At 35.8% G+C, this 12,976-nt stretch overlaps 2 protein-coding genes across 2 annotated transcripts in view; both read left to right on the top strand.

Annotated features, from left to right (window-relative positions):
- LOC131066585 (non-functional NADPH-dependent codeinone reductase 2-like) overlaps positions 1 to 12,976 on the top strand; it is a 39,666-nt gene that overhangs the window by 844 nt on the left and 25,846 nt on the right. The gene's annotated exons all lie outside the window — the stretch shown is intronic.
- On the top strand, positions 261 to 746 carry LOC131066586 (NADPH-dependent aldo-keto reductase, chloroplastic). The gene is made up of 2 exons (XM_058001393.2): positions 261 to 364; positions 509 to 746. The coding sequence occupies exons 1-2, from the start codon at positions 308 to 310 to the stop codon at positions 734 to 736; spliced, it is 285 nt and encodes a 94-aa protein (XP_057857376.2). The 5' UTR covers positions 261 to 307; the 3' UTR covers positions 737 to 746.

The raw sequence follows: 12,976 nt of genomic DNA, 5'->3' as shown, positions 1-12,976 counted from the left end.
AGCCATTGGTTTGAGCAATTTTTCCTGTAAAAAACTTGAGGACTTGATAAACTATGCCAAAATTCCTCCTGCTGCCAATCAAGTAATCCTACACTATATAATTTTGCTCTAAGTTTAGTTATCTACATTTTCTCTATAAAGTTGAGTAATTAATCAAAAGTGGCGGAATACATGGTAGGTAGAGTTACACCCAAATGTGGCAGCAGAAAAAGCTAGGAGACCATGTACGTACTTGAAGATGAAAATTCAAGTACGTACATGGTCTCCTCTCGGAGCTCCAAAAACTCCATGGGGATCCAACGTGGTGATGGACAACCCAGTGATTAAGGAAATCGCTCAAAAGCATGGAAAGTCTACAGCACAGGTATATTGTTCTCATGTCGTCTTTAATTTTTTAAAATTTGACCTCATATATCCTCTTCTTGTTACAGTTTGCATGTGAACAACCGTTCTTTTTGCCAGTTTGATAATCACTAACATCACGTAGTATATTGTTTGTTCCTTGCAGGTTGTGTTGAGGTGGGGAATAGATCAAGGAGTGTGTGCGCTCCCCAAGAGCTTTAATAAAGGGAGGATAACAGAAATTTTTCAGGTTTTTGACTGGTGTTTAACTGCAGAAGACCATGAGAAAATGAGCAAGCTTGAGCAGAGGAAGATACTCAGGGGAGAAGATCTTGTAAACTCAACAACTAGCCCTTACAGAACCATTGAAGAACTATGGGATGGAGAGATCTAATATCAAACAACATGGCATGGTTATGTAGGTTAAAAATGTCATAAAGTTAAAAATGTGCAGAATGAAAGGGTAGCTAAAGCATTTGATGAAAATAAAATCAGAAAAAGCACACTTATTTAGCAGCTAATAGGAAGATAATGTGTTAGTTTAAAAATGAGCAGAGAAAATACATAATAGTCTTGGTCTCAACCTCCTCAACTTCATCCTCACTCGCTTCAACATCCTCCTCTTCAGCATCTTCTTCTTCATTCAAATCAAGAAAATCTTCAAACAACAAATACTTCAAACCCTCTTTTTCTTCAACCGAAGGCTCCTCCTTTTTCCAACCATCCCACCAATGAACATGACATTTTGTTTTAACTTTTGCTTGCACAATTCTACTCTCCACCAAGTCTAAATTTGCAAGAAAATCTTTGATGATTGAATCCGTATTTTCATGTTTTGTCTGCCTTTTAGCCTTCTCGAGAAACCAACAATTTCTTTTTACGTGGCCTCGCTTGCCACAATACCAGCAACTAATTTCTCTAACTTCGAACTTCTGCATCTTCTCAAGAAATTCCAATCCTTTATTTATCTACCTCTCCATCTCTTCTCAATCACTTCACCTAAGCTCTGATACCAATTGTTAGTTTAAAAACGAGCAGAGAAAATACATAATAGTGAACTGAAAAAATAGCAGAAAGAATAATAGACACAACAAAGAACTCAAGGCACAAGATTAACGTGGTTCATCACTAAGTATCTACGTCCACCAGAAAGCAGGGAGAAATCTTAAATTAACCAATATCAATTCTACAGTACATACATGACTGCACACAGTCATTTATATATTCATCTCAGATATGAAATGAAGAGTCTTCTGGGGAAGACAAACAACCATGTGACTATTGGGCTTCATATTCCCAACATAATGATCGTAGACTGCTCATTCTATTTGGACCAAAGGGCAAATTGAAAAACATGAGAGATTGGAAAGTTGGAAGTATAGTTTCATGGGCTTCTGTTTGTAGTAACATTAATAACAATCAGAACCATTAGAACATAAACTTATATGGGAATTCAAATGAATTGCAAGCAACTAATAAAAACATTTAGCGGAGTGTCATGTTATGGTTGGTTGGTGTTCTGTTTAACGTGTAGAATTTAGTAGAAAAATTTGTTAATTACAATTTTTATAGAAATCATTATTAAAATTGAAGGAATAATAGTGGCAGAAAAAATTAATGTTTTTAATTAGTTAAATGTTTTAATTGGTCAATATGCTATGTAGTGCGGGCATTGAATCGTTATGGTTGTTTATTGTTGTTAATAGTATTTCTAAGTTTGGTTGTAGTGATCAGAAGTTCATCTACATCACATTAATGTCTAAATATTGTAGGTGCCTAGAAATTTTGGCCATATTAAACATTTCTATTTCTTTCAATTTCTAAGTTGGATAACTTAATTTATAGGTTTGGTCTATTAAGAAAATTATGTCTACCATTTAGACAACAAAGGTTCTAATTCTAAGGTCATCCAATCATTCTTAGGTTTCCATTTTTATTGTGCTACAAGTGAAGTGGTTTAGTTAGGAGCTTTATAGTAATTCTATTAACTTATAAAAAATTTGTACATGAAAAGTACAATAGAAAAGTCAACATGAAGAACACACCCAATCTACTCAATAGATAAAATATCTATACATATAGAGACATGAATTGGAAAGATTTTTAAACCATAGAAAATATACTGTCATAGTTTACAATGTAGTAGCCACTTGTAAAAATACTTGTAGATCATAATATGTGCAAGGGTTCTCACCAAATAACTGTTGTTTTTCTCCCCTTATGCAAATTTACTTGACACATGTATCAAATATCTTTGGTTGACCATTGTATGAGATTTGTATAAAACAATGAGTTTAGCAAAGCTTTCTAAGTTTGGCATGTACTTTGATTCCTATCAGGTTAAAATAGGTTATGACAATCAAAACATATGTTCGACCCGAAAAGTCATTGTACCTGTTTGCATGGAGATAAGACAGTTGCAAGCAAAGAATGCCCCAGTTCATACTAGACTCTCAATGTCCTCATATCCTTAGACAAGTCATAGCATTACTAAGAGACAATCTAGAGACAACAAAAAAAAATAGTTGAAGATGCCCCATCCTCGCCTTTCTAGTCAAAGACATCATGGAGATAGAATCTCTACTCAGAGACATCCTGGAAAAGATAAAAGACATGTCACCAAAAGATAAAATCAAAATAAAACCAAGACTCGACACTAACATCCATTGTAGTCCTCAAGTTTAGTGTCTCTTGTCACTTGTATAAGTCTTATTTGATTGTGGTCACAATGTTTACTTTCACAAAAGGATAGATAGCACTAAACCATAATATTGTCTGAGTCTCTTGAAATATTTGATTTGTTGAAGTCCATTGTTGTTGTTGTATCTCATCTGAAACTGACTGAATCCTTGAAACTGATACGTTATTGCAAAGAAGACGGAACTTTTTTGCAGAATGCTGATGCCAATGTTGCTTTATTGTGGATTGTCCACGAATAGACTGAAGAAAAATGAAAGAAGTTGTACTCCTTGAAACATGTGATGCGCTTAGTTCCTCACCCGTCAAGTGACGTAGGATTTGCCTTAGCCACAAATAAGAGTTGATTTATTATGAATGGAAAGGGGTGAAAAGGAAGGTTTATTATGAATGGCTAACCAATCTTAGGTAGATCAATAACAAGCCATGATGGGAATGGGTAAGTTTATTATGGATGCATAGGTTGTGAGTGTGTGCAAAGTGAAAGGATGAAAGTGAATCCTGAAGGACGGAGGAGCAATGTCTCTACACATGGCGCCGGTGACCCGATTTTCACCATGGTACTTGCCTAGGGTGCCACCGAAGTAGTTTTCACCATTGGACGAATTTATTTCTCTTTACTTTTTTTGGTTTTTTCAATTTTTTGTGTCACAAGGCGCCTGTTTGCCAGGTTTTCACCAAGTAACAATTTTTTATGTTTTATAATTTTTTTGTATTTTTGAATTAGAATATTCTGAAGAGCTATGTGTAAAACCTATGAAGGTGCATGTTGTTGATAGGATCCTCCAAAGGTTCACCCTCTATGGTTGAGAGTTGATATGCACTAGATCCATAGGTTGTTGTAATGATGTAAGGACCAAGCCAATTTGGTTCGAACTTTCCCTTCTTCTCTCTGTCTTGCTGATTTTTAGGATTTTCCTTGAGAACTAAGTCACCCACCTCAAATGTGCAAGGCTTTACCTTGTGATTGTAACTGTGACGTTCCTTGACTGAATGATATGTAGCTCGAGCGACTGTCTTCCTTGATAAGGGAACTGAGATAGAATTACTAATGTGTGGACTACGTAGGCCCATATGTGTGTCACCTAAAGAAGTTTGGGCATCCCTAACAACAAATTCCCTCGAGGAAGCTCCATTAAAGGTCCATGATGTATCGCCAAAAGGGAAAGGATGTGCCGAACAAGTGGATGAGTGATGAAGGCTTATGGTTGTGAAAAGAAGTGAAAGTAGGATAGCATGATGGAGACTTAGGATAAACAAGTATGCTTTTTTATTTGAAATTTTAGAACTTTTGCCCCCAGTTATTTTTATATTAGGGGAGATCAAATATTGGTCTTTCTCTTTCATAGGATTTTTATCCTTGACTTTGATGTTTGTAGAGTCCAATAGCTTATGATTTTGATTTTGACTGAATGACTTTTCTTTAATTTTTACTTTTGAATTTTTCTTTTCAAAGCTTGATTCTTGATCCCTAATGAGTAAGGGCTTTTGTAATTCTTCTTGATCCAAGTCTGGGAGAGGAGTGAAAATGGAATGAGTGGATGAAATGGCAAAGCTATGTGAGCTCTCAAGAGGGGGCTAGCGATACACTCAATAGATTCTTCGTTGGAACCACTCTTAGGATTATTGATATCAAGAGCTGCTTGCACCACTAGAGGAGATTTGCATTCGGACTTAGTAGCCATAACAGTAGGTGGTTCACACCCAATTCCTTGGCATTGCAAATTGTTTGTAGATTGTTCCTATTGACTGAATACCTTAGGAGATAGTGGGAGTTGATCAATATGAAAGATATACTCACCACATCCCAAGTCTTTAACCTTGAATTTTTCTTTGAGCTCTGTTTGTTTTGATGCTGAAGGTTTCAAGGATTCTGGATCCACATATGCCAAGGATGGAGTTGCTTCTCTATTAACGGGAATTGTTATTTCTGATCTAGGTCGTAGATTGTTGCAATATATGAATGGATTCGGATCAGCTTTAACGGTCACTTCAACTCCATCATGTGGAATATGTAGATGGGACTGCGCTCAGCTCATGAATTTATGGACGTCTTAGCAATATGTTGTATGTGAGATCTAGGTCTAGGAATTGACAAACCACATCTTTTGTAACTGGCCCAACTCTGAGAGGTAAGGTGATTGTGCCCTTGGATGAGCGCTCGTCATCATCATGTGCTTTGATGGTAATTTTGTTTGTAGAATTCACAACTTTATCAGAATATCCCAATTGTTTAATAGTGCTCAATGTACAAATGTTTAGACCTGCTCCTCCATCTATCAGGACTCATTTTATTTGATGTTTGTTTAGGAAGGCTTCAATGTGTAAAGGTGCATTATGTGGTTGGCTCACGGAGGCATCGTCAGCTTTGGTGAATGTAAGGGAGTGTGGAACGGAAAGGTATACCACCATGGCTTGAAACTAGTCCACATTCAGATCAGTGGGGACAGAAGTGTCTGTCAAGATTTTGTCAAGAATGGCTTTATGTGCGGGGGATATTCGTAAGAGATCAAGGATTGATATAAGCATGGGTGTCTTCCCTAACTGTTCTACAAGGTCATACTCAGGTTTGGTTGATGAGGAAGCGGTGTTTTTAGCTGGAGCACCTTGTAAAGTGAATTTACCTCGACGAGTTGTAACATTACACTCAGAGGTTGGTTCAGAAGAAGATGCAATTCCTTTTAGGACAATTTTGGGTCTTTGGGTAGAACTCTCAGGTGTTTTGTCATTGATGATAATGGTAGAGACATAATTGTCCATCGAAATTTGATTGATAGTTGAATCATAGTTATAGGATGATCCGGTATAGTTGGTTTTCTCATCTGTGGCTTTAGCTTTTCCCTTGTCATGTTTTGGGAATGGTTCTTTAAAGATTTCATGTTCTTGATTAGATGAGTGTCCTTCAATCTCAATGTCACCTCTATCAATAAGATGTTGTATAATGTTCTTTAGTCGATGATAGTTTCCTATTTTATGTCCCTTGCTTTTATGAAATTCACAATACTCATCATCATTCCACCAATTTGGTTTAACCTTTGGCTCATATGGAGGCAAATCTGGAATTGTTATTATTTTGTTTGCCACTAGCTTCTTGAAAGTTGACTCAAGTGGTTCTCCCAATGGGGTGTACTTCCTTCGTGATTTGGAAGTTGTTTGAGTATTCACTTGATTGTTTGTAGAGCTTGATCTCGAAAGAACGATTTTGGGTCATACTGTATTGGCATCTACAACACCATCATTGACTGTGTTCTTGTTTTTATTCCAAAATATTGGCTTATCTTTTCCTTTAATGTCCTCTTTGTTTTCTTTAAATATTTTAATTACTCCTTGCTCAATTAGGACCTTCTCTGTTGCTAAGCCTTTTTCAATGATGTCTTTGATGGTGGACAAACAAGCTTTTCTCAAGTCATAACCAATGTCTTTGTTAACATTCTGAGTGAACATTTCTACCATTTGTTTTTGTGGAATTTTACAATAGCATCTGTTGGCTACATTTCTCCATCATTGTAAAAATGATGAAAAAGATTCTCCATCCTTTTGCTTGGTGTTGCACAAGGTAGTGACTGATATGTCTGTCTCTATGTTGTATGAGAAATGTTGGATAAATGCCTTTGCTAAGTCACCCCATGACTTAATTCTAGGTGGAAGTTGGGAGAACCATTCCATAGCTTGATCTCCTAAGCTTTGTGGGAATAATCTCATCAAATATGTCTCTTCTGCTGCTACCTCAATGCAAGCTATGAGAAATTGTCTTATATGTGCCTTAGGATCTCCTTTTCCTCTATACTTATCAAACTTAGGTGTCACAAAGTGTGTAGGAAATGGAGGCATTGTAATGCTTTTGTCAAATGGATAGGGACATATGTCTCTCATTGTGTAAGTTGGCTTCGGTGTATTTATGTCCTCCATTTTCTTTTGTAAGTCCTTGATTTGCTGTTCCAAATTATTCTTAGGTGGAGACTGACTTCTTGGACCATATCCCATGTTCGAACCACTAGGTGGAGGAGGACAATGAGAATATATGGATGGTATTGATCATACACATGTTCATATGGAGGAGGTCTATAATGATGTTGCGTATATGGACCACTTGGTATAGAGTCATGGTGAGGAATGGAATATCTTCTTTGTCCATGTATACAATACTCTACAGGCATGTCATGAGTTTGTTCTAACGTGTTGCCCCCAAATTTAATATGGGGTTTCCTTGTGTCCAAATTTTGAGCATGCCTTTGGATATCCAATTGCTTTGGTGGTTGGTCCTTAGCATTGGCGTGTGATTGAGTATATTTTTCTGCATAAGACTTCCATAATGGTCTGCGAAGGTGAGTATCATATGCTTGACAATGTGTATGTAGGACCTTAGGTTTTTGAAACAAAGATGATGGTGATTTAGGCACAAGACATGATCCTCTATTGCCTCCACTATTAGGCCTCCTTTGATCCATGTTGAGGTGAGGTTGTTGCAAAGGTTGATTTTCCATTATTTGAGACATGTCAAAATCATGAGGTATCTTGGCTCCACTTTGTGCCATCACTTGTAAGAAGTATTGTCTATCTCTCCTCATTATTTCCTCAACCAATTGATTGAAACAGGGATCCATAATGGAGTCTTCCACTTTTGCCGAATGTACTGAAATGTTGTCCATATTGTCATTGTGTGTACCATTGTTGTTTATAGTATCCATGTTCTCAACATTTGGAATATTTCTATAAGCATCCATGTCAGGTAATGTAGTATGATCAGAATTGAGAAAGATATCATTGTCATAATCATAGGAACTCATGTTTGTGGACTCTTGAGCCTCTTTAGTTTCTCTCCTAGATTTTTGGGAATGAGTTTCAACCATGAACTAGATCTTGACCAAGATGTGTGAGACTAGATGAAAATGGAAAGAGTATGGAAGACCAAGAGTTGGATGGAATGTAAATGAATCTGAGGTGTACTTGCAATGTCCAAAGTGTAAAACCAAGTATGTATGTAGTAGAGTAGGTGTGGCTTCCAAAGAGATGATAGTTTCTCTTGATGAGGTAAGTTGACCTTGACTCTAAGTAAGACCAAATGAGACCCAAAGGTGATAGACCTTGATGAGGGACCACTTAGCAAAATGTTGTTGTATGTAATGTGTTGACAAAGTATGATGAGGACAAGCAAGTGACCTTTTGACTCAAGTTTATACAAATGTGACTTAAGTTTAGACAAATGTGACTCAAGTTTAGACAAGCAAGTGGTTCCTTAAGCATATTTTTATATTTTAAGTATTACTTCCACTTGATTAGATCAAGTGGAGAGTTTTTTAGGATATGTAAACCTCTTTTCAAAATTAAAGGGAAATGTGCAAATGCCATTTTTCATTGTATGCAATGATAGGGTAATAATTAGTGTTTGAAAATCTTGTTTACCAAAGAGAATTTAAACACGAGAGTGTCATAAAGTTAAAAATGTGCAGAATGAAAGGGTTGCTAAAGCATTTGATGAATATAAAATCAGAAAAAGCATGCTTATTTAGCAGCTAATAGGAAGATAATGTGTTAGTTTAAAAATGAGCAGAGAAAACAAATAATAGTGAATAGAAAAAATAGTAGAAACAATAATAGAAACAACAAAAAACTCAAGACACAAGATTAACGTGGTTCACCACTAAGTGGCTACGTTGACTAGAAAGCAGGGAGAATTCTTATTAACCAATATCAATTCTACAGTACATACATGATTGCACATAGTCATTTATATAAACATCTCAGATATGAAATGAAGAGTCTTTTGGGGAAGACAAACAGCCATGTAACTGTTGGGCTTCATATTCCCAACAATCTCCCCCGTGAAGTCCAACTGGCACAACCATGCACAACGACATCCCTACTTCCAATTCGAATCTCGTATCGCAACCAAGTCTTGAGAATATTTTAATATCGCCAAACTCTGTTCATGAACAGTGCAAATAAATCTTCTCCAAGTCAGATCAAATTTAAAAACATATTCTCTAATACTTCATCTGGTAATCCATAATCAGAAACACTACTATCTACAAATGCATAATACACTCCTCCATCAAAGTCTCTTTCTGTTATGCTCCCTCGTAATAGAATATCTAGAAGATCACCATTACCATTTTCTAATTCCCAAATATAAAACTCTCGTATCAGTCTATGGCTTTGAATCTCCTTATTATCCTCAACAAAAAGGATTTTGTCCATAGTAAACTTTGCATCAATCACACCATCGTATGTGGGTTTTCTATACATTGGTTTGTCATTGTAAATGGCATCGTAGGTGTAGTCCCTCATCCATGAGCCATCAACCCAGTCGTCCGACTCTGTGTTTGACGGCCTATGTGAACACTCTCCTGTCATGCCTCTCACAACACAACTTCCTCTGCATATGCCCACCTTCTCGCATTCTCTCCTCATTTGACCAACACTGGATGTAATATTCTTATGTAATTTGGCTGCCACGAGATCTGATTTTAAGCTTCTAGCGACAGACGTTGCACCAATGGGCTCCATGTCAAATGAATTTGTTGTATTTTGTGCAGAAACTTGTGCAGTGCCTACAATCAATGCATTCCACTCCGCCTCTATTTCTGCAATCTCGAGCAATAAATCATCACTCTTTTGTTCTTTTTGAAATTCATTTTCCTCAAAGACCTTATCCTCATGCTTTTCGAAGTCTGTTGGATCTTGCGCATCCTTGAACCAGAGGCTCTCTCCCACCTCTATGAGCTCTATAATCCCTGTGCTCCTGAGATATTCAATCTCCAGGCACCCCGAATCCTCTTGTGGAATCTTTCCACCAAAGAAAGGCTTTCCTATCAACAACGCATACATTTTTGTTAGGAAAGAGTCCTTTGTTAGGAGCTTCCCATCACTTTCCTCTTGCTGAAATACGGTCCCTTGAGAAAAATTCCCTTCTTTCTCAAAGTTATCTTTTTCAATATTCATGATACGACACAAAACCATCAACTTCTGGTGCATAAAATCAGTTTGTCGATGAGTAGGAGATCTCTTCCTTCAACCTCATAAATTTATCTTTTTCATAATCCTCCTGAGTCTTGGTCTCAACCTCCTCAACTTCATCCTCACTCACTTCAGCATCCTCCTCTTCAGCATCCTCTTCTTCAGTCAAATCAAGAAAATCTCCAAACAACGAATACTTCAAACCCTCTTTTTCTTCAACCAAAGTCTCCTCCTTTTCCAGCCATCCCACCAATGAACATGACGTTTTGTTTTAACTTTTTCTTGCACAATTTTATTCTCCACGAAGTCTAAATTTGCAAGAAAATCTTCGATGACTGAATCAGTGTCTTCATCTTTTGGCTGCCTTTTAGCCTTCTCGAGAAACCAACAATTTCTTTTTACATGGACTCACTTCCACAATACTAGCAACTAATTTCTCTAACTTCGAACTTCTGCATCTTCTCGAGAATTTTCAATCCTTTATTTATCTACCTTTCCATCTCTACTCAATCACTTCACCTAAGCTCTGATACCAATTGTTAGTTTAAAAACGAGCAGAGAAAACACATGATAGTGAATATAAAAAATAGCACAAAGAACTCAAGACACAAGATTAATGTGGTTCACCACTAAGTGTCTACGTCAACCGGAAAGTAGGGAGAATTCTTATTAACCAATATCAATTCTACAGTACATACATGACTGCACACAATCATTTATATAGACATCTCAGATATGAAATCAAGAGTCTTCTAGAGATGAAAACAACCATGTGTTTATTGGGCTTCATATTCCCAACATAATGATCGTAGACTTCTCATTCTATTTGGACCAAAGGGCAAATTGAAAAACATGAGAGATTGGAAAGTTGGAAGTATAGTTTCATGGGATTCATTTTCTAGTAACATTAATAACAATTAGAACCATTAGAACATAAACTAATATGGTAATTCAAATGAATTGCAAGCAACTAATAAAAACATTTAGTGGAGTGTCATGTTATGGTTGGTTGGTGTTCTGTTTAACATGTAGTATTAAGTAGAAAAAATTGTTAATTACGATTTTTATACAAATCATTATTAAAATTGAAGGAATAATAGCCGCAGAAAAAATTAATGTTTTTAATTAGTTAAATATTTTAATTTGTCAATATGCTATGTAGTGCGGGCATTGAATCGTTATGGTGGTTTATTGTTGTTAATAGTATTTCTAAGTTTGGTTGTAGTGATCAAAATTCCATCTACATCACATTAATATCTAAATATTATAGGTGTGTGGAAATTTTGGCCATATTAAAGGTTTCCATTTCTTTCAATGTCTAAGTTGGCTAACTTCATTTATAGGTTTGGTCTATTAAGAAAATTTCGTCTACCATTTAGACAACAAAGTTTTTAATTCTAAGGTTTTCCAATCATTCTTAGGTTTTTACTTGACACATGTAGTAAATATCTTTGGTTGACCATTGTATGAGATTTGTATAAAACAATGAGTTTAGCAAGGCTTTCTAAGTTTGGCATGTACTTTGATTCCTATTGGGTTATAATATTATGTTTTCCTCTTCACATTCTTCCTAGAGATGTAATTTTTGAGCATGTACTTTGATTCCTATCAAGTTATAATATTATGTTTTCCTCTTCACATTCTTCTTATAGATATATTTTTTTAGGATGTTTCACACTAATCCTAGAAATGAATCATCACTTGTTCCTTTAAAGGATGCTTCAGATCCTTGTTTCTGTTATTTGTTAAATTTTAACTAAATCTGCAAAACACAATATAGATCTAGCTAAAAAGAAAAGAACAGAACTTGTCAATGAAAGAAGAAAAATTTAGATAAAGAATCGGAAAGAATAAGCTCTCTCATATCAATTGATATAAATGACTTTACAAAGATATATAAAACCTCAGTTAAAGCAAAAATGAGGAACAACTAAAATAAAACTTAAAAAATTAGAGAGATTGGTTGGTTATCTTAAAAAACAAAGCAACCGCAGTATTTATCCATATATCATGAATAAAACAGACTACAACAACAACTATCCACAAAAGAAGGGATAAAACAAAAGTTTGCACTAAAATTGTTAATGTTTCTTCTTTCCAACAACCGTGCCCTCTAATACCATGTAAAATTTTCTTCTATTAACTTGAAAGTTCTCTTCTTCTTTTTCTAGCTACATCATACTATCTTGTGTAGGTAAAGTTAAAATTTTACATATTTACTTGCATATAAAAAAAATCAAGGTTTTGAAAGGCAAATATCTGGATACGAGAGATATGTAACCTATTGAACCAAAACTCTTGGCTCTAATATTGAGACGTGTGAATATTTCCCACCTTGCAAAAGAAATGATTGATATTAGATAAGAAGAAAGGTGATGTTGAAGGTGCAAGAAAATCATGGATCACGAGAAACTCATAAAAATGAGCTCTAATACCATGAGAACGATGGTTATAGAGGATAAACTCAGTTAAGTGCTCTGAGTAATTCAAGCTCAATCATTCAATTTATAATACATTACACATTAAATTCTTTGTGTATTGTAGCAGGAAGTTAGCTATAATATTTATGATGAGTAGTTGCAATGTGAATGGCATGGCTAAATTTGGTTCTTAGTCGGCTGGTGGTGGACTTGGAATTGGTGACTAAAGCATAATTAATTTATTACTACTAACATCCCCCCATAAATTAATTATCTAATTGGTTTTAGGTATCCCCCCATAATCTATAAAAAGATATGAACCGGCCTAAAGCCTTCTTAGGTATCCATTCACAATCACTTATCAAATTCTGGTTAAATAGGCTTTAGTGTGCCACGGACTTCCCCTCCTGAAAATCATGAATTTTATTCCTTACCCCTAGCTGATACAATTTTGAATTGGTTTCAATCTCACCACAAACTTTGCACTCAAGTGGTTTCAGCTAACCACAAACCTCACATACAAGTGGTTTTGGCTAGCCACAAAACTAACAATCTTCTCA

The sequence above is a fragment of the Cryptomeria japonica genome, chromosome 10 (genome assembly GCF_030272615.1).
Source record: "Cryptomeria japonica chromosome 10, Sugi_1.0, whole genome shotgun sequence".
NCBI classification, from domain to species: domain Eukaryota; kingdom Viridiplantae; phylum Streptophyta; class Pinopsida; order Cupressales; family Cupressaceae; genus Cryptomeria; species Cryptomeria japonica.
The sequence above is the reverse complement of the archived record's forward strand: the minus strand, read 5'-3'. Positions and strand labels throughout refer to the sequence as shown.